General features: G+C 41.7%; 1 protein-coding gene across 21 annotated transcripts in view; it reads right to left on the bottom strand.

Moving 5' to 3' along the window:
• myo18ab (myosin XVIIIA b) overlaps nt 1-22,923 on the bottom strand; it is a 119,747-nt gene that overhangs the window by 6,264 nt on the left and 90,560 nt on the right. For 16 of the 21 annotated variants that reach the window (XM_076035808.1, XM_076035796.1, XM_076035797.1 and 13 more), the window contains 10 exons: nt 20,087-20,191; nt 18,707-18,853; nt 17,156-17,269; nt 12,465-12,581; nt 9,833-9,916; nt 9,418-9,555; nt 6,803-6,988; nt 6,578-6,717; nt 5,893-5,937; nt 695-817 (listed from right to left, as the gene is read on the bottom strand). In XM_076035808.1, coding sequence (XP_075891923.1) covers nt 695-817; nt 5,893-5,937; nt 6,578-6,717; nt 6,803-6,988; nt 9,418-9,555; nt 9,833-9,916; nt 12,465-12,581; nt 17,156-17,269; nt 18,707-18,853; nt 20,087-20,191 — 1,199 coding nt within the window. Of the gene's footprint in view, nt 1-694; nt 818-4,734; nt 5,590-5,892; nt 5,938-6,577; nt 6,718-6,802; nt 6,989-9,417; nt 9,556-9,832; nt 9,917-12,464; nt 12,582-17,155; nt 17,270-18,706; nt 18,854-20,086; nt 20,192-22,923 lie in introns of those variants that run through there. The other 5 variants (XM_076035810.1, XM_076035791.1, XM_076035801.1 and 2 more) reach the window with 3 other exon arrangements.

The following is a 22,923-nucleotide window of genomic DNA, read 5'->3' as shown; positions in this document are numbered from 1 at the left end:
AGGCCATGTGAAAAATTGCCCAAGTCATTGAGCTGCGTCGAGAAGTCAGTTTTATCCAACCTTGTTAAGTCATTGTTGATAATTATTGAGAACTCATTACTTGATAAGTGTCTTCACATAGATGAGTATCATTAATTATAATATATAACTCAGAGAGTTTGTTAATTCAGCAGAGTCTGGGAAACTGGTAGCCCTTTCTATGACTCTCAGGACCCATTAAGTAGCTCTCAGAGCCAAAAAGGTTGGTGACTGGCTTAGAAAGATTTAAGAACTTTTGTAAGAGTTGAAAGAGGCTAAGCCAAGGGAGGAAAGTTAAATCTTTGGGTAAGGAGACAAAATAAAAAATAAATAAAATCAACGCTGTCAGCAAGTAGAGACATTCATTTATCTCAGTGCACGTCCTATGTAGGTAATGCCAGTTGGCCGTTGGGAATGCCAATAAAGCTACACTGGAGGTGGTTTGTTTGTAGGGGTGGAAGTCCTTTCTGAATAGAATAGTGATCATAGCTCGTAGTCAAGGCAGCATTATTTTTAGCTAAGTGTCCTGCTCAGCTTTATTTCCTCTGGCTCAGTAAAGGTGCGGACCGCCTGAATAAATAAACTGCACCCAGAAGGACCACAATTGTCACATTCGTCAGGAGACTGTCCTATAATTGCAAGACACAATAACCCGAGCAGATACTTTTCTACTGACCTGGAACTCTTGAGACTGCCGTCATCTGAAAGGTTCTTTGCTGAACCTTTGTTTTTGGACAGCCAGGACTTCACCCCGTCCACCCGATCCTCCAACTCAGAGTCTGTGTCTGAGTCCCCATGACTGGCAAGGAGCAGCAAGACAAGGAGAGAGAAATCACCCAAATGGACAGCAGGAGAAACAGAGAAGCAGGTATTAACCAACCACAAAAAAAGACGGGAGAACGCGATAAATGTTTGGTTAGTGCGAAGGCGGCTGCGAAGAGAAAGGGTCGTTCCTGTGGACCCGCACGAGGTAGAGCACGCCGTGTTTTAGTTGGAACAATACAGATTATTGGTTATTTTTCTTCAAAAGTCAGCACATGCAGTCAGCGCAAAGAACCCCTTGTTCAAACATGCTGAGAGGAAAATAAATCGCTGATGACAGAGAGGAGAATATCGAGCAGCAACCGCATCCTGTTGTCTCTGTTCGAGGGATGTCATTATAAATAAATGAGCACTGAACTGGTATTCAGGCATTTAAAAAAAAGTTACCTTGCTAGTTCTTTTCTTTCGTTGCAATGAAACTGACTGCCGTGTTTTAGGGGTTGCACATTATTAATTATGCAAAGGGGCCAAATTTGAGCTCTGATGGAATTTTTATTGCGCAGAAAACAATAATTGTCAAGAATTAGTGACGTTTTCTTTGTTTATGAATTGATCCAAGTGAATAAGAACAACTGGTGCACACACTGTTCTTCTTCTTGAATGTTGCTCGCTTTACAGTATTTCTGAGATTTCAAACGGCCTGACCTTCACCAGGACATGCCTACACAGATGAAGAGCCATTTCACAGTTTGAAATAATACAAAAGCTCGCTCCCATCTGTTTACCGGTTCTGTAACCGACAATTACAACGATATAGCGGGGGGCGGAGGAGGGGGGGAACGGAGATCAACACATTTTCTGAACAAAGCAGCAGAAAATGCCTTGATTCAACGTACATCTGGTAATTATTCTCATCGACAGCCATGCGCATATGCTCGCTCTCTCTCGCACACGCGCAGCATAGCGCGCACACTCTCATAATTTCAGCCGTTGACAGAATGATTTGGTACACAGCTGGGCGCAGCTTTGTCTTCCCTCTCAATTATCATTACACGTTCACAAACCACTGCGAGCAATGTAGTAAAGTAGAGGGTCTTGTCATAAAATTTAACACGGATGAAAAGAGCGCAACACTCATTAAGTGCCGTTGAAGCCCAGCGCTTATGTGTGGCGCTGTGAAATTAAGTTATTAGGGCTTAATAGTCCTGCGGAGACATCAGAGGGGCGGCTCAGCTCGGCTCGGCATCTGTTTTTTCGGAGAGTCTCCCATCTCGCAGGGGACTAAAGTAAGAAAGAAAGAAAGAAAGAGGAGGATGTTCGTCTCTCCGGCCCACAGAGCTGTGAAAGGAGCTCGGCACCACCTATAATTAAAATCATTTGCAGTGCAGAGACAAAAGCTACGCTGGATTTCAAAGGGAGGTTTTTTCAAACAATAGCAAGATCCTAATGCATAGCTTAGCGGCTCTCACGGAATGAAAGAACATTGGGGTGCCGGCTAAAGATGTGGGAGGGGAAGGAGGAAGGACAGGGGGGCAACGGACTCTTAAACTGGAATTAACTTCCCAAAACATGGGCCGAATATTAGACAATGTCGGGATTAGTGATTTTCTGACTGTTCTGATGACAGAGAAGACAAGCGTCTTTTGTCTTTTTTTACCCCTCTGCTATGTGCGGACACTAAATGATGGCACAACCTCAAACTCAGACTTGTGACCTTTTTTTTTTTGATTTGAGGCTTTAACGGATTTCATGAGTCAACTGTCTCTCGCAGCTCTGAGATTACCAGTTCAATGTTTGTCTAATGGGGGCGGCATCAGAAAAAGGTTGAAGAGATTTTGTCCCCTTGTAAACGCAAATTTCAAACTGAGACAAGCTGTATTAAAAATCAGTTCAAATGAGAAATGCTTTACAAGTTGTGTAGGATTAGAAGGAAAAGACCAAAATAATTTAAAATTAAAAATAAAAATAAAAATGAAGGACCTATTTGTTCATTTCCTTACTTGTTTCAAGAAGTCCTACTGTGAAAAATGTACTTTTTTTCAGCTATTTATCATTAGGCAGGCTGGCTTTTTCCTATACTGCAGTGATACGGGCTGTTCAGATTTTGTTTGACATTTTGTTAAGGTGTGCATGGCATCACTGTCCCCTCACCCGGAGCGCTACTATCAATCTTCCCCACTAGCTGATACAGTGGTAGCAGGTGGAGGGTGAGGAGACAAAACAGCCTCTTCAGGCGGAGTAAGAGAAACACTGGTTTTGTGAAGCCTGTACAGCTTAAACTAAGAATTTGACCATTATTGATTATTGTTAAAAGCAGACCACCAAAATAAATGTATTACATCTGGAAATGGCTATAACAGGCTCCCTTCAGACAAGGGGTCACCAACGTGATGCCCGTGGGCACCAGGGTAGCCCCCAAGAACCACATAAGTTGCCCGCAGGCCTGTTCGGAAAATTGCCCAAGCCGTTGAGCTGCGTCTAAAAGTCAATTTAATCCAACCTTAAGGTATTGTTGATAATTATTGAGAACTGATTAACTTGATAAGTGTCTTCACATAGACGAGTATCATTAATAATATATAACTCAGAGAGTTTGTTAATTCAGGAGAGTCTAGCAAACTGGTAGCCCTTTCTATGACTGAGGACCCATGAAGTAGTTCTCAGAGCCAAAAAGGTTGGAGACTCCTGCTTTAGACACTTTTAGAGAAAATGCATACAGTGTACAAAATTAAATACAAAAATATACCTCAATTCATGTTGCCAAAACACTCAAACAATATATAATTAATAGCAGATTAATTAATATTATATATTCATTTTTTACATTATCAGATGTATGATACAACAATGGGGAAGATAGTGTTCTCTCATTGTTTTGTAAACTTAACTTATCTCGATTTACTGAGCGCACGTAGGAGGACCTTTCCGGATCTACAGCCAACATGGCAACAGTAGGCACTGTGTAATTGAGCACTTCACACATGGTGTCAACCACAATTTATGTCCCTGACCACCGTACTATTAGTTAAGCCCTAGTGGGGGCCTGGGAGAAGCAAACAAACACTGAGCTGGCCAGACATTAATAGTCTGTGACATTCTGCCCCCATTGGTTGTACGTCTCTGTTACACACTATTACATTCATCATTAGCTTCCATGGATCTTCCTGCTCTAGTCAGCTAAGCTCTCCTTTGTCCCTGGGTCTTATCGACGTCGCTGTTTATACCCGGGATTTATTTAACCGTTGACTCGGTGATGTCCCTCTGGCTTTGGAACGCAGGCGGCCAAACGAATCATTTCCAAGAACATCAGGGAAAAACGTGCGCATTTGAATCCTTCGCACCGTCAAATTTTATTGTACCAATGGGGAAAAGCTTTGGATTTCAAATTGCATATCATTGACAAACAAATTTGAAACATGACTTAAGAATTTGAAGAACACGCGCTTCTTTTTCACTCTTTAAGTTATAATAAATGACAGCTAAAAGGAATATATCTCTCTGTCATGAGAAAACTAACAGCCCACCGTAACTAATTTCTGTGTATGCCAAGTTCAATGCGACAAAACAGGAATTCAAGCTTTAGTAGGGTTTTCAACAAGCAGTAATACGGGCGATAATGCGTCATTATCACTAAAGCAATATGACACTTTACAAACGAAATCATGCAGATATATTATTTTCATGATTAGCGGCACAGACACAGTTCATTGGAAACCTTTTTGACTCCAGCAGAGCTAGACGCAAGATGCTAAAAGCAAAAAAGAAATGATGAACGACAACCTATGTTAAGATCCCCGAGCAAGACACAGTGGCACTCTGAGCTAGAGGAGCAGTCGCACAGTTTAACTGTCTCAGTGATATATATATATATACATATATATCATATTATTTATATCATTATTTTATGAGGTTAGTTTAAATTAAAAAAGTCAACAAACATCAAAGGACAAACCCAGCCACTAGCAGTTGTCCATCCGCTAGCACTACGTTGTTGCCTTTGAGTTAAGACACTTGAGCAGGGAACTTGTTTTGTTGGCCACCTTAATTGTTCGTCTCGGAACCAATAAGCTCGTCCAAGTCTGAGAGTGAGAGAGTTGCTGTACCAGAAATGGATGCGGACAGCTTTTTTGTCAAGACATTTGAAGATTTTGCATTATTAAGATGGTCAAAGATGTCAAAGATGGATGAGGAACACAGGAGGGAAGGAGGGGATGATGGGGGCACGGAAGTGTCTACCCTCAGCCACATCCAACCCTTGAGTGGGCTGATGCAATATTAAAACGGAGCTGGAGGCCGAAACAGGCACATTACACACTGCAGTGTCCAGCTGATGTCCTCAGATGCAACACTAGCTATGGAGCACAGCTGGATGTCGAGGAGACCCAACGTGAAGGTTGAGGGAGGATCATACAGGAGATCGCGACACTTGTTACTCTCGGTTCAAAGCTTTCCGAGGTGGTTAACCGTTCGCTCGTCGGGATCTGAGGAGGAGGGGCTGGGGGGGAGGGGGGCTCGTTCATCGTTCATGCTGCGACTCGAGAGCACTGCCACAGTCAGTGGTGTTCATGCATCTCACCGTGGTGAGGGCATGCATGGAGGAGTGCACTGAGGGTGAACTGGGGTTAAGAGGTGGAATCTCTGAGCGCTGTTGATTATGCATTATCCTTAAGGCTTGCCACTTCAAAGAGAGAAAATCCCAGTTGTGGATTAAACTGTATCTCAGCCTCTTCCTTGAGAACATGTTTTAGATTTGGAACAGAGCCATCCGCCTTTGATTGGGCGGAGCGCAACACCAAAAAAGCTGATGGCCTGGAATAGATGGATATTACCGCAGGATTCGGAGTAAAATCCCCAAACAGAAAAATAATAATAATACTAGCTGCAGAATCTCTGGTATGTTCCAGTTATATTTGTATCAAAATTGTCTGATTTCCTTTAAACATAACATCCTGCGTTTGTACAAAATAAAAGAAGCTGAGTGGAGTGAACAAACGTCACAGGAAATTCCAGCACTCTGTTTACAGGCTCAGAGACGTTAGAAATGTTTGTTTCATTTCCAGCGGGGCAAACAGAGGGAGGGATAAAATAAAAGAATGAAGTCGAGTGTCTCACGTTCTGTTCTGCCTTTTCTGATACTTTGTCACCATGTCTTGCAAACTAGTGGTGACAAACACGTGTGGAGGGACAAACAATGAAAAGAAAACAATAGAACAAAAAAAGAACAGAAGGCATTAGAAACAAGGTGGGAAACCAACCAACATACATGGTATGTGGGCAACAGATGCTTCTTTTGGAGTTTTTCTTTTTTTTGTGAAAGCCGACAAGGAAACAGTCTTACTAACTCTTAACGTCATTAAGAGTAAGAAGCACTGTGTTTGGGTGGCCCTTGTGTCAGGGTTATGTGTAAAATAACACTAAAGAATACATTTACTGAAAGGATAACATAATCATAATCATAATAATAATAATAATAATAATAATAATAATAATAATAATGACAACAATAATAAAATAATAATAATAATAATACACATGGGAATGATGCTTACAGTTGCCAACAGGATATTTACTCAAGCATTAAAATATGTCCTACATGTAAAGATGAATGTTAAACAGCCAGGTGTCTTTGGGCAAAGTGGGTGCAGACAATGAGCGAATGAATGAATGAAGATACAGTATGTCTAACTGACATTTGTTTCCGTTGAGGCACTTGCAATATCTCATCCTGTTTAAATGTAAAAATATGAGTGAAAAAGCCTGATCTCCACCTTCATAAAACCTCTTGACTTAGTTTTACCTGTTGATCAGATCTTCATTATCATCGCTCTCCATTTCGTCCTCGATGGCCGCCTGGAGGTCACCGATCCTCTTGAAGGCCAGCTTGAGGTCCGCCTGCAGGCTCTGATTGGCCGCCTCCAAGCTTTCAATGTCCATTTCCTACGAAACACAGGCCGGGGTGAGCAAGCTCGAGCATCTCAACGCTGCTTAAACAATAAAACAAAAATCTCAGTCCCATTCGTACCAGCTCGTGTTTTTTGCGGCTGGCCTCCGTCTCCTTCTTGGCCAGCTCGCCCATCTCCTCCTTGATGTCGCGGATCTGCCTCTGGAGCCGCTTGTTCTGCTCCTTCTCTCGGTTCTCGCTGCTGCTGCGCTGGTCTCGCTCCTCCGTCAGCTTCTCCAGGTTCTCCTTGATGCGGGACACCAAGCTCTGCGCGGCGACGGGGTGAAAAGTTTTGCCACGTGATCGGGGGAGGTCAATGTCGCAATACTAAAATATGCTTTTTACACATTCACACATGGAAACTGAAGAAGAAAAAAAAAAAAAGAAAAGGTGGGGAGCGCACAGCCCTGAATCGCAAAGTTGAAAACAGCAAAACTGCCGTCAGGAGAAGCTGAAGACGGTTAAATTAAATCCACGCAATTATGGAGCTCTGCTGGATTAGCTCATCCTGCCCTCGACTCTTCAGCCAGGTCCAATCACACTGTCAGGAGAAGCAACATGCGTCATCCTCGACAAGCATGCGATCGGAAACAGATGGAAAAGATTAAATATGTATTAATTAAAATTTCACCTTGTCAATGGAGCATTTCGAACAAGGTTTGAATAAATATTTTGAAATCTCATTTGTTCCTGAGGCAGGAGGAGAGGCGACTCATGTACAGAAACACTTGTCATCTTTGTGGCAGCAGGAGTATGGTGAGAGTGGATATTAAACCGGAATTGTTAGCATTTAAAAATAAATCAATAAATTAAGAAACGAACAGAAGAACCTGCATCAGCACCATGGACAGCACTGCGCACGCTACAAATCATTTGTTTATATTAGAGTGTGTGTTGTATTCTGTGGTTGTATAACTCAAAATGTGGTGAAAACAAGCAAGTGAAAATAACCTTGGAAAATTAAACACTAGATTCTTGCTTCGGATTCGCAATATATGCGACGATGCCTGAATCACATATGCAAGCATGGTAAACAAAACAATTGTATAACCAACAGTCTCTGTTTAGATTCAGAGGTTCAAAATGGTTATTCTCCTGAATTTAGTCCAATTAAACCTCCAGCAAACACACTGTGTCGATAGATAGACAGATAGACGGATGGATAGATAGATAGATAGATAGATAGATAGATAGATAGATAGATAGAGGGAACTTAAATGATATGACTGCACTTGCTTGCTGGAGTTCACTAAATGTGGATAAAACAGCATTAACTATTGATAAGCTTGCTTGTATTAATAATGCACAAGAGGGTTACAGCAGCCTTTCATCCCATTTGTGTTGTTCGCGACTCAGATGAATGTTTAAAATCTGCACCCAGTCGAAGCATTAACACCATCTCCACGGTTTATCATTCAGTGAACTCCCACATTAGCCACCGGCCTCGTCCATATTTCACAAGCTGAGTGGGTGTTGTGCTGCGCCCCCTCACATGGCTATTGATTGGGCTCTGCCCCCCTTCTCTCCCCCAGTTCTGTTAAAGCCGCAATAGTCAGGTAACTGAAAAATACACACTCGCTGCAGCATTTAATTCGGGTGAAAAGTCATTCAAAGCAAACCAGAAGGCAAAACAATACAACACTGCTGTGTATTTGTTTTCTAAAATATGTATGTTTTACCGCAAGCTAGAGAAATAGCGAGCTAATATTTCAATCTCAGCAAACATTTAGAGGGTAATTCTTATCGCATGGGGGTTTGTCTTTAAATGTGATTTGGAACTGAAAACAATTTGGAAATATATTATGGCCAAGCCTCTGAATCCCCAAGGCACAAATGAGGCAAAAATAATTTCACATGTTTTGTGTGCTAAGACACAAGTCAGTGCTGAAAGTTCACCCTTTATGATGTCACAAGGGGCACAGCAATAGCCGCCCCAGGTTGACGTGTTGGTGGGTATAAAATTTAAAAAGAAAGAAGCTCAACAACAACCCCACCACCCCCTGCTGTATTTTTTCTTTCTAAAGCATCAACAGTATTTGAATAATTAACCAGTTCATTTCCTTTAACACCTTACACACTTCTCTTCCACTGTCTTCTGATTTCTCATTAGTCTCATTAGTGTCAAAAGAGATACAATTATTTCCAAGCGCTGAATGAACAGCATTGCTTCTGCGTTGCTCATCCTGCCATCATGAATGTTTCAAGGTACACCCATGAAATAAAAAAGAAATACAAAGACATCACAGAGAGATAAATCATCAACCCTAAAAGTTTCTGCCTGCTCAAGACTCCATCGGTTGGAGGTTCAAAGAACGAGATTGATTTACTTATAATAGCACTTGTTACTTTGACTTGGACACTGAGTGCAACTGCTAATTAAGGTGAGCTCACTTCATGATCACATGGCTGTCATATGTGAGTGCGAGGGCTAGTGAAAGTCTCTAAATCAAGTATCACCAAGTATTAGCATTGCAGTGTGCGTGCAGCATGTACGAGAGCGTGAACGTCGCAAGACTTAATCTATGTTGAGTGCATGATGACCTTTTACAGTGTGTGACCTTTGACCACAGCAGCAACACACCAGCCACCCATCCGCCCACCTCCCTTCTCATGCCCTTAATGTGCTGGAGTTTCATCTCTCACTGGAGTAGCAGCAGCAGCAGCGCTCCACACCACCACCTGTGTTTGGCGCTCACCTCCAGGCGTTTGACCTGCGTCTTCTCAAACTCCAGCTTGCTCTCCAGTTCGCGGATCTTGGCCTCCTGCCGGCTGACAAGAGATTTCTCCACCATGGACTGTTCCTGGAAGTCCAGCTGGCTCTGGAGGGCTTGCATCTGAGACACGGAAACAAATATGCATCAGGGCGAAAAAATAAGGAAATAACAAAACGGACACACAAAAAAGCCCTAAACGTTATCAGTCACAGATCTCAGCCATTTTCCCATTAGAATGTAAAATAAATAACAAAACACCCTTCCATCAGTTCAAATTCTTGCCACTGCACTGCGGCAGATATGGCTCGAAGTTTAACAACTTGTCCGAAGTCTTTTAAAAACCTTTCAAATCACTGTGACATCGGCGGCCAGAAGGCGAACAAAGACCAGGACGAACCTTCTCCTGAATATCCTGCTTCTCCTTCAGGGCCTCCTCCAGCTGAGCTTGAAGGTCACTGATCTGAGCCAGGTTCTGGGCCGACTAGAACAACAGCAGAAAAGTAAAAGAAAGGAAAACATTCAGCAATGTGTGAAAGAGGTTGAGATACAACTTTGTGGTGCGACTTAACAATTTTATAAAAAAAAAAAGTCCCATTGGGAATTCTGCTGCCTCGGTTTAGACATAGACAAAGAGCTTTTACTTCACTTTAATTTGTATTTGATCATCTGCATTTACAGCTGCATTTAAAATGATGGCGGCCCATTTTCTGTTATCATAGTGGACCTGATCACTGCCTGCAAAGAGCTTTCAACCCATGGTTGCAAAATTGCGACAAGCGTCTATGCTGAATTAAACAGGCCATAGCGGCAAATATGGTGCTGAAAGTAGTTTCCACTTTACACCAGGAGATGGCAGACATCTGTGGCTTCAATCTGAGCAGCATTTGTGGGGGTGTTTATATTCAGATTTCGGAGTATAAATAGAGAGAAAGCCTCAGTCGAGGAGACGAGGAAGTGGTTGTAGTGGGAGCGGAGAGAGAAAGACAGCGAATTTTACCGAGAACACATTGCCGAGAGGTTTGTTCGTTGACAAAGTACTTCGTCAAGTAATGGCTGACTCAGATAACGAAGAGGAATATTTGCACTCGATCTGACATCTGCCGGTGCATCTTTAGTTACGCAGCGGCAGCGAGTCCATGCGCCACGACAGTCGCCAAGCAGCACGTGCTTCGCCTCAGAGTGGCCGGGGTGGGAGTAATCGACCAGTGAAGATGAGGGGACGTGGTGGGGGAAGCAGGAGTGCTCAAACACCGCTAATGGTGACGCAGGGCGCAGTGAGTTAGTGATCAATGTGGTTAAAGCTGTGGGAGGAAACGCCCAGCAAGTGCCGGTGGAGGCAGCAGGGATGTCCGCGGTCACCCTGTAAATTACAGTGATGATGGCTGGGTCTGTTTGAGATATGTGGAAAATGATCAACAGTGGATAAAACATTTTGATGAGCCTGTGGGGTATTGTGGAGACAGGGATCTGACATACAGACCCCTGACATCTGACATAATACAAAAACAAACAAACAAAAAGGTTTGGGTTTACTGAAGATGTTTCTCAATTGCGGTATGGCTTTATCTCAAACCAATTTCAAGTCACAGCCATTTGAAATCTTGAAATCAAAATTGAATATTTTCTTGAAAAAATGATGGCGCTTAAAGGGCTAACAAAGTGGAAAACGAACGTGACTCCCTAATCTGAGGGAGTGTTTGGACGCGTTGGTGGAGACACTGCCCTATGAAACTTTATAGATTGAAAGGCCAAGATGAAGACGGGATGAGCTCATGGGAAATTTTTTGCAATCATACAAGGCAGACCATGAAACTGAACGCAGCACCTTAAATCTTCTATTTTGTGGACTGAATTACGTATCATTTACGTAGATTTTTTTTACCGGCGTATCATGAATCTGCACTTTTTTCAATGTTGCTTAAAAATTAAAAAAAAATATTAAAATAAAATAAAATGAAAAAATGATGGTGGCCTGCTCGAAACCTAAGCAAACGCACAGCTTAGAGAGAGAGACTCAATTGGCAGGGATGTGTCATGTGGACGATTTTTGCCTTTTGCAGACTAATTCCAGATTGCTTTTTTGACATAATGTGGCATTAATACACAGTAGATAATGGTCCAATGACCACATAGATATGTCAACTGCAATTGTACTGTTCCACTTAAAAGACTCATCTTGTCTGTGTTCAGCAGTCTAGTGGTCAAATGAGGTCAAATATGGCGTCAAACCACCAGTGCAGTGACGTACATGTGGCAGCAGAGGTACGAGAAAAGCTACCATGTGCAAGGAATCCAGAAAAATAAGATGGGGACTTGGAAAAAAAAAAAAAAACATCGATTAGACCATTAAGCAGCATTTCAACATTTCATTCTTTTTTTTTTCTTTTGCTTGGATATTAGAGGCCTGAAAAACTCTCACTGAGCAACGTTGTGTCACCTTTTTAGAATCTACAACAGAAGAGATTGTTGCAGATTAATTGAACCGGCTTACTTGTAAGATTTTCATTTAATCGTCTACTAAGGCACGTAGCTGTCTGTAGCACTCATATTTGCCCATTTCTGTGCTGAATAAACTTAAGTAACCGATTAAGTTATGTGGTTTGGTTTTAAGAGTTTAAAACAGCAACACAGGAAAGTTTAAAGACGCTAATAATAACAAAACTAAGAAGTTCTCAGAGTTTTTCTCGGGGATAAATGCAGTGTTGGAAGGTTTCAGACACCCAGTGAATTTGTGATATATTGCGTTCAGAATCATTCTTAAGTCTGTCAGTGCAGTTTGTTATCGGACTGCTAAGCACAACCCACACGCAACCTTTCTGCACGTGGACTGTTCAGTCGAGGTCAAAACTGGATTGTTCAGCAAGATAATCAACCTTGAGTCAAAGAAGTCCAAGAATTTTAGCTTTCTTAAGATCACCTTGGCAACAGTAAACAACTGAAATGACTTCTATCTATTTCCTCTATTTGTGCACCTTTTCAAAGAAAAAAACAAACAAAAAACAATGACTTGGAGAAAGAATGGCACAGACCTGGGAGATGGCAGCCTTGTGTTTTTTCATCAGCTCGTTGAGGTCCTCCTGGTCCTCTTCCATCCTGGACTGCAGGTCGTTCTTTTCCCTCTGGAGGCGACTCAGCTGCTCCTCCAGCTGACAGAGAGGGAACAAATCAGAGGGAGGCGTAAATAATCAACTTAACTATATTGTTGTAAAACAAGACAGACAGAAGAAAGAAGCTGGACTTAGCATTAAAATCATTAGCGCATGATAAAAAATAATAATAATGATATGTATATATGTATATATATGTATATATATATGTATATATATATATATATATATATATATATATATATATATATATATATATATATGTGTATATACCCTGTGCAACCTTAGAAAACAGCCCTGTCATATTAAAATGCAAAAGAGTGGTTGCATCATTTAAATATAGATGGAATGTTTGAAATGTTTTTTTTAAATATTTTAAATAAAGGAATGTCAAGTGAACTGCGATAGTTGAACAGTTATTTGTTTGAAGGCTCAACAAAGTATAACTTTTTTGTTTGGCTCTTTCGCTCTCTCGCCCAGATTGCTGTGGCTCTCCGGAGAAAAAAATAAGGCCGCTGAAAACATGCAAGACAATTTCCCCAAAACACTGCAATTATGGCAACAGAGCAGCAGGAGACTGGCAAAAAAAATAAATAAAAAATGCTGAACCGTCTGAAAAAAAAGGAATTTGCATGATTTTACAGCTGCAGGCAGGCATTTAAAATTCATCCCTTCAGTTTGTCTTGTGTTTTTTCCCCCGCATTCTTAGAGACGCAAGTGGTCACCTTGATAGAAAATGGGGGGGGGGGGGGGGGGGGGAAGGGGGGTTTCAAGATCCCTTGGCCGTTTCATCAGAATAAAGCCAGAAACCATGCAGCACCTTGTTAGGCCCTCAGTCATTTGTATTTCATTTCTGTTTTGTTCTTCTATCTGCTGCAATGTGTCCTCTGGGGTTTTCCAGAGCGGTGCAGTTGACCCTGTGTGCGTGTGCTCTTCCTTTGTAGTCCCAGGTGATGACGTGCGACTGGCTGGTGCCTCTTTCTAAGAGCGAGGTCACCAACTTAACTTCCTCTTCCTCTCACTTCCTGCTCTCACCTGGAGGCCATGCTGAGATGTTGTTAATGCCGCATGTGTGTCTGTTGCTGAGGTTTTTTTGTTTTTTTTTATGTTATGCCATGTAAAGTTGTAAAATACTGAACATACTTTTCTGTAATTATAACAGGGGTCAGCAATCTTTTTGAACCTGAGAGCTACTTCATGGGTACTGAGTCATATGCAGGGCAACCAGTTTTCTTCCACTCGTGAAATAATCAAAATTTCTCAGTTATATAGTATTATTAATAATACTGATCTATGTGAGGACACTGAAAATGTTAATGAGTTCACAATAAATATCAACAATGACTTAACAAGGTTGGATAAAATTTTAATTTTAGACGCAGCTCAACGAGTCGTGCTATTTTTAGAACAGGCCTGCAGGCGAATTGTGGAGGCGGCTAGTTCCCGCAGGCAATGTTTTGGTGACCCCTGATCTGAAAAGGATAAAGACATAGGTGGCCGTGAAAAAAGACGCTTTGATCTACATGTGGAGCCGTCTAATGCCTATAGTCATTACCCTTTAGAACTCTTCCCCGCTGTGTGACTGATAATATTCTGGACTCAAAGGAAAATAATGCACAAATGTTAATAAACCCTTGCTTCAACTTCACAACTAACTGTATTTTTGCATATCTGCTCTTGTTTGTTTGTTGTATATAGATTGACTTGAATGGTTATTGTAATTACTGTATTGTTTGGGACTGACCCCCAGCGATCACTAAGACCCAATTGTATTTCATCGGTTTCTTTATAATCTCGTTCTTACGTGGCTTCGAACACCATTTTGCCCGACTAAACATACTCCAAAACTCACCAAATTGTGCACGCAGTTCGGACCCGGCTAAAAATTTCATCTATTAGAAAATTGTATAAATCTGCTTAATAGTGCCCCCTACATAGGCGAAAACACTAAAATCGCCATAGCGCCCGCTAGGAAGGTCGCAGAGACATGGGACAAATACCCACACGTTCATTCAATCAAGACCAAATTTTCCCAATTGCTGACCTTAGACCCCCAACAAACAGGACGCATGCAACCTATTTTCACTTGTTTGAAAAATTCTCAAAACGTAAGGCTCAGAAACCATAAGTGATATGGACTAGAAAAGTTAGTATGAAATAGACAAGACTTTAAAAAAAAAAAAAAAAAAAAACTTGATCAAGAAACTTCCCATAAAAATCTGAACCGTTTTCATTTTATGGCCCTTTAAAGTCAGGGTACTTTACAGGGCCACACTAAAATGGCGGCAGTGTCCATTTGGAAATGCTACAGCTATCATTCAAAAACCCACGTGTTTGTCTCATCAACCCATATAATTTACACTTGACAGGTTTCACCAAAAACAAGCAGAAAGTGCAAAACCTGCATAATTTGCTTTCACATATGATAAAATGCATATGATTATTCAGACCTCTTCCAGTTCGCATTTCACCTACTAGACATGCTTCAAAACTCATAAAATTTCACACAGGCGCACTTCGAGCCACGTCTTTCACAAGGGTGAAATTGTTTTTGGAATGTTTTCTATTGTTAGTAATCGTACGCGTGTTTCGACCCAATTTTGACTCCTTAAACCATGTTCAATTTTGACGAAATTGGGCACGCACGTCAGGACCGGTGAAATATTTTTTTTGATGCAACACTGACAGCTTTATGTGCTCCATAACGCCACCTACAGGCAAAAAAAACAACATCCACATTAGAAAAATCCTTACAGCCAGTGAAAATGTAGTAGAAACGTGGGACCAAAACCCATGCGTGCATTGTGATCCTCTGCTACATTTCAAACACTCTGGCCGAGTTCCTATCTTCGACAGAAAATGCGCAATTTCATCGTGTTTGCAGGTATGTGTAAAAAATTAATACATTTTTAATCATCTTCTTCTCCAAAACCGCATGTTTTCACTGTGCCATATATTGCACAACATTGCCAAGACTGTGAAGATCAAAAGTTGATAAAAAATGTTTTTGAGATCCCTGTAGTTTTTTTTTGTGAATATTTCCATATAGAGTGCATGCACGGGTGACAAAACTTTAACTGCCCTTGTTTCAAAAAGGAAGGGGCTGGAGTCACGAAAAAAAAAATATACTGATGTGTACTTCTTATCAAGGTCGACAATTAAGTCATGTAGGTTTCCCCCTCACACGGAAAGAAAGTCCAATTTCCATAATTTGATGATCCAAAAATGTCATAAACAAATTTATGCTCACCTTTTACCCCTTTAACCTTGATCATTTTTAATGAAATTCGGCAAGGAGGTGAGGACTGGTGGTCGAGGACTCGAGGTGCTCCATAGTGCCACCTACAGGCAGCAATCAATACCTGCACTAAAAAATTCTCACGGCCAGTACAAACGTCCAAACATTGTGGAACCAAAACCCACGAGTGCTTGTGGTCTACCTACATTTCATTCTTCCAGGCAAAGTCTCTATTTCTGACAGAAAAGGCACAAATTGAGCTTATTTGCAGGTATGTGCAAAAAAATCGACAAATTTTTCAAGGCTTTCTTCACTAAGCCTTCAATAGCGGCCTCTAGGAACGTCACACACTTATGAGCCAAAACCCCACGCGTTCGTGTCGTCCACCCCTACATCTCATACGCTCTAACTTTTTAATTTCGACAAATGGGAAGTGAGCTATTTCCACTTGTTTGAACACTCGATGTCTCACTATGTCTCACAGAAGTGTGACTACTTTCTTCTGTTTTTGTGTTCTATCTCAGCCTGCAGCTGCATGGGGGAGGGGAAGCTAAGCGCCACTCACACACACAAAGTGACACTTCCCTGCTGCAGGGGGAGAGGAGGGGGGGTAGATGGGGTGTGGGGGGTAACTGTTATGTCAAAACTTAAACCAATGGTGCCACCTGCAGAGCCAAAGACAGCTGCCCTGCTCATTGACTATTGTCACTTCTGTGTTTCAGATTTAAGTGCTGCAGTCGAAGGCTGCAAGCAAAAATGTCATAAGCGAATTCTTGGACACATTTGACCCCCAAAACTTGCTCCAAATTTCATCAAATTTCACACACACGTTTTTCATTCAGGTATTACATTTATGATTATGAAAAATTAACTCGATCGGCCCAACAACGCCACCTATAGCATATGGAGGTCAACAGGGTGACCAGGGGTCGCATGCGTCTAAAGGGGTAAGAAGGCATCGGAGGGGCCATCAGGAGGCGATGTCAGGCGTCAGGTGGTGTCGGCATATGTCGGGGGACGTAGGCTGGTGTTGTGGGGGCATCGTCAGGGGATGGCAGGAGTCGGCAGAGGTTGGCAAGCATCGGCATGGGTTTGCAGAATTCTGAAGGGGTTGGTAGGCATTGCGAGGGGTCGGCAGATGTCGGGGTGTGTTGGCGGGCGGTCGCGACGAGCTGGCTCAGCCCCATCAACGGTGCTTGCAGCTTTAATTTATTTTTTGTATTGTTTTTAGTTATGCAACAGTGTAGTTTCCCAATTTGGTATCAAGAAAGTGCAAGAGACAAAGCCGTCATGTCACGTTAGACTTCACTTAGAAACCCATGATTGTGATCGCGGCCGCCCGGAAAAGCTGTCGGAAGTAGAGAGCTGAACTGACCGCCTGCTTTGTCTTGGAGATGTCCTCCATCTGGACGTGCAGGTCCTCGATCTCCACCTCCATGGACTTGCGAGCCTTGACGGCGGCGGCGCAGGTGAACTCCGACTCTTCCAGCTGCACAGCAACACACACAAGGAGAACACACAACTTTAAAATGGCAACGACACACGCAAAACGCGGCAAAGGCCAGAGTCTCAGTCCAGCCACGAGATCTGGGGCCTCTGCACCTCCAGACACTTAACCCTAAATTGCTCCCAATGGGGCTAGCCACCCATTGGTGTATGAATGTGTGGGTGAATGGGTGAATGAGAGGCCTTTGTAAAGCGCCTTGGCGTACCATGTAGGTGCTGGAAAAGCACCATTTAAGTGCAGTCTATTTACCATCTTAACTCACTTCAGGAGATATGCACACGGATTGCAGTCGACTCTTTAGCGGCGTTGTGTTTAAACGGGAAAAAAAGAACAGAGTTCATGAATGAGTTCGTTGTTTTGACGAACGATGAACCGAACAATTCCCCGAACGACTCCCTGAACAATTCCCTGAATGTGTTCATTTTGGAGGGAAAAGACAGGCATTCGCAATTGTTGCCAAAACCTTCAAAGAATACAAAGATGTCCATTTAACGTTATCCATTTCCATCTTGTGAATCCAATGGCTGATATTCACATCTAAAAGATTCAGAAAAAGCCACGAAGCCGCCTGTTCTCCCCGTACATTTGTGATGACATCATTAACGCTTAGTCTACTCTGTGCAGCTGCTGTGCTGAGAGATGAGACGAGTCCAGTTAACAACTGGAGTGTGATGCATGCAGTTGTTGTTTTTTTTTTTCAAAGAAGGAGTAGAGTTGAATTACTTGCATTTCAATACCCACCGATACCAAGAGTGAGTACTTAATAAGGCGTTCCTCTGCATGTTTTTCACGAACAAATTTAACTGCGATACAAACACACATTTAACAAAATATTGTCATGTATATGCACATACAACTGGTATCGGTGTCGTGGCATTAGCACGTATTTTATGAGGAAAAGTAGAGTACTCCACCCCGCTATCAGTACCGATACTCAATACTGGTATCGGTATAGCCGCATCCCTTCAAAAAAAAAAAATGCTTGAAGAGCAGGTTCTAATTAAAAAAAAAAAAAAAAAAAAAAAAAAAAACATGCACTGTGAAATTTTTTTATTTAAAAAAAAAAAAAATGAAGCAGAACATTGAAGTGAATTAGTTCATTTTTAAAAATCTTTGAATTGAACTTTGAGTTCTAGTCCATATTTATTGTGAATTAACACTGCTCCTCTGTTGCCTGAAATTCTTTCTTCTCTTCGATCAGTTTCCCTGCATGACATTTTTACAGTCACTTCACAGAATGTGGTGGACCGAGGCCGCCCTCGGCCAGCATCAGGCAGAGTCTATTTAGTAATCCAATTATCCCCTCTCCCCCGCCTCTCCCTAGTAGGCTACGCTCAGGCAATTCCCAAGTGTAAATTGCTCCGATTGCATCTGTCTCTGCCTTTGGGTCTGCAGTTTTAAGTGCCATTGCAGTCGTACCTGGTTCTTGAGCTGAGCAATCTCCCTCTTGCTGGGCGCGTTGTTCTTTATGTGGTCCAACATGATCTGAGCGTCAGCAAGCAGGGCTTTGGTTCTTTTCAGGTCTTTCCTCAAGCGCTTCTCGGTCTCAATGTCGCCACTTCTCACCTGAGGAGTTGTTAAGTGAAGGGAAAGAGCAAGCAAAGCATGTCAATCACAAATCATTATGAGATTAAACAGTTTACAACTTTACATAACTTCGATTGTACCGTATTGTCCGGACTATAAGCCGCTACTTTTTTCCCGCGCTTTGAACCATGCTGCTTATGCTAAGGTGCGGCTTTTCTGTGGATTTTACTTCACCCGCCAGGGGGCACGGAGAGCAACACTGACATAGACACAGAAAAGGTATGTATGTAACGAAGCTCTTCTGAGGCTGTTCAACTCCGACACTGAAGAAAGTGACTTCCGCGGTTTCAGTGCGCAGGAGGAAGATGAACAGTGACAGGTGGTTTCTGGGTTCAGTGTTCATGAAGCCACTTTAATGGTTCCAGTGCGCATGAAGAAAAAGTGACAGCGGTTCGACGTGTGTTCAGAGGGTTCAGTGCGCAACTTCTCTGTTTTGGTCGATCAGCACTTTTACTGCTGGGTTACCGGCACCGTTCGGAAACCAATCAGTTCGTAAATCAACAAGTAAGAAATCTTTCTGTGTACCGGTAAATCTATCTGTCTAATCTTTATCCATCTATCTATCCAATATATATCTCATTTCACAACATAGATATCGGCGGCTTGTAGCCCGGTGCCGCTTATATATGTACATTTCCGTTTTTTTTAAAAAACTTAGTGGGTGAGGCTTATATCGAGGTGCGCTCTATAGTCCGGAAAATACGGTAAGTAGATTGAATTATTAGAACAAGTATTCAACAGCAAAAAAAGTACTGTATTTTCCCTCTTGGAAAGTATTATGCAGTTAGTCGATATGCTGGATACGTATTTCAGCCGCGTGACTTGCAATTTCTGTTAACAAGCAACAGCACATTCAGTTGATCTACAACAATTTAAAGAAATATGTCATGATTTATTGATTTACTTTGATATTTTTGACCTGCGTTTCAATAATAATGGAAAAAAGGCAAAATGTACTTGAACAGTACATATAATAATAATATTAAACGCCTTTGCATTCTGCGTGACAGAATTAATGGTGCACGCAGGACAACTTGAACAGGATAGTGGGATCAAACCTCGATGCGTCACAGATTGGAGACCGTCACCACGCAGCACATTTCTTTTCAGGGGACATCAGAACGGAATGAATTTGGAGTCTATAAGTGGCTTTAAAGGAATATCACTGACATCGCCTTTTGTTCTATTTTCGGTACGTCAGGCTGCTGTTACCTTGTCCTGCGCTGACAGCAGCTTCGACTCCAACTCTCTCTTCTCTTTCAGCACCTTCTGCTTCTCGTCGTACTCCTCCTCAAGCTGGACTTCCATCTGCTTCAGCTGGGCACATACAAAATAACACGAATGAGAAGGGGTGGGATGGGGTGGTGGGGGGGGGGGTGTCATCCATCAACACATGCGTGTTCATCCATGATCATCAACTTTAAGGCAAACGTCTGAGTGTGTAAGTTAACAAAGCAAATTTCCAAACGTCCCTTTTGTGCCCCTGCTGGCGGCAGTCTTTATTATTATTATTACTTTGCAGCCAGTGAAGGATGAACGTTGATGCCACCGGGGTTTTATCTAAGCTAATGTGTAATTTTGATAATTGCTGTCCTTTTGCTCATCTCATTGCGTGACGATCGTTAAGTATCTACAGCTAATTGTCTTGTAACCGCTAATCTTTTTTAGGGGGGAAAAACAGAAAGGACAGCTGGAGGATCATAAAAACATTGACATCTGATCTTAATGACCATTTTCAAAACTTTTTTTTCATTTGAGTTTAACAAACAGCATGTGTAAAATGCAAAGAAAATTACACTGTTATAAAATAAAGACATAAGACATAATCTCCAAGTCAAATATGCCCATTACTAATGTTATTAAATACACTGACATCACCCACGGATATTGTGCTGATCTTCCTTTCCAGTTGTAGAGGTTACACTGCAACTAAATGGGATTCCTTTAGAGCATTAGGAAAAGGCAGCATTTTATGCTGCATTTAAAAATGTTTCTTGCTGTTTAAATATACAAACTGGTGGACAATGTTTAAAGTATTTTTATTTATTTATTTCTCATATTTTCATTTCTCCCTGCCACCCTGAGAGCAGAACAATTAGGTCTAAAAAAAAAAATGGCTGGATGGATGTTTTTTCCTCTGATGTTAGACTTGTTGGTGGCTCAGAAATACTACTCAGTATATTTTCATTGCAGGAAATTGAGGCTCGCTGTAACTCCCAAAGAATCGGCGCAGAGCGATTTAACTTTTTTAACCCCCTGCCGCCACAGTTAAAAACACAACGAGAAAGAAGTGTTGCCCTGAAACCTTCCTCAGACTTTCAACGTTCAAATCAACAATAACGTAGCCATCACAAATCTCTAGTTCTGGGGTGTCAAACATGCGGCCCCAAGGGCCGGATCAGGCCCGCAAAAATGGTTTTGCGAAGTTTATAAACCAAGTGCAATTCTGTTTGTAAAGAACTCAGCCTACACCGCATGCAGGTACTGCACTAAGATTTTCTTTTTCCAGAGGTTTCCAACACAATCAGAGACATGTTACAGGCAAGGGTACGAGAGTGCGAACATTAACTTGAACAGTAATCACTGTTTTGTTGTTGTTTGTTGGAAAACACTGAATTCCACTTTGCATTAACAGCCTTGGAAAGAGGGATGAAATTGACAACAGAGAGGAACCGGGTAGACACAATGATAGCAAAGTGCAGGAGAAGCTCATTAAATGCAAGCTCATACGGGCAGAACCTGGGGGGCCGTGACTCGTCAGCCAGCTCGTCTAGAACAGGCAAAAAAAAAAAAAAAAAGAAGACAAACCAGCTTTTACAGCAGTCAACAGCAATAAAAGCAAAATACATCAGCCTCCAACAACCCACTCATTCACTCCCACACACACACACACACACACACACACACACACACACACACACACACACACACACACACACACACACACACACACACACTTCTCTTTAGTAGCACATCTAAATAACTGCAAATGGGACCCATTACTGTTAATAATAAAGAAATGGAATTCAAGGACAGGTCTACTGGAAGGAGAAGGTTCTGACAAACAGGACCTACACTGTGTGATGCATGTTTTTTTTAATCCTCTAAATTGCATTCTTAATTTTCACTCTCCTCGATTTATATTTATGACTTATTAAATGACAACATTGATTGAATTTGTAATTTATTAAGATCTCAGACACATTTACATTAACTATTAAGTCATTTCATGTTACCTAAATATATTTATCAGGTGCAAACGTCTAATGTTAGTGTGAAAAACTTTGATATATTCAAGAAGTCACCAGAGACGGGGGACTCAAGTCACGTGACTTGCCTTGAGTCACACTCGAGTCGCAAATTTGAGGACTGGAGACTTGCTTGACTAACACTGATGAAAGACTCAACTTGACTTTGACCAAGTATTCATGACTTGTGACAGATAACTCGAAAGGACTTGACTTTTTAAAATTAAATATTTGCAATTTTTTTTTTAGACTACGTTAAAAAAAACGTGTTTTATTTTGAAACATGATCGGCTGATTCTACAGTGCAATGCACACTGTACACAGACCAACAGTGGTCAACAGATCAACACATTAGCAGCAGTCATGGAGGCCGCAAGACCAAGAATAATTCAATTTGGGTTTAAGGATTATGTTGTCGATGACGCTCTGAAGAAGAGAACAGCAGTATGCAAGGTCTGCAGCTCAAGAATCAGTGACACAACCACCACAACTTCAAACTTCATCAGTCACTACAAAACCCACACAGAAAGGTCAGGTAAGTGAATGCACTTTCATCGCGAACTGTTGCGGCTGGTAGAAAGCTAACGCTTGCTAATACAAACATAGCTTAAACTTAACATGGCGAGAAAGCAAAGTAAGGTATGTCTTCTCAATAAAAATCCCAATAAACCAAAAATATTAAGCCATGTTAAGGTTAAGATATGCATTACATCAACGAAACGTCATATACATTAATTTACGTTCAATATGGAAACTGTGACTTGTGACTTGCACGTGTGACTTACTCTGGAAATCACACAC

The sequence above is a fragment of the Nelusetta ayraudi genome, unplaced genomic scaffold (genome assembly GCF_046127955.1).
Source record: "Nelusetta ayraudi isolate G7.1 ecotype Tasmania unplaced genomic scaffold, CSIRO-AGI_Nayr_v1 ptg000048l, whole genome shotgun sequence".
NCBI classification, from domain to species: domain Eukaryota; kingdom Metazoa; phylum Chordata; class Actinopteri; order Tetraodontiformes; family Monacanthidae; genus Nelusetta; species Nelusetta ayraudi.
The sequence above is the reverse complement of the archived record's forward strand: the minus strand, read 5'-3'. Positions and strand labels throughout refer to the sequence as shown.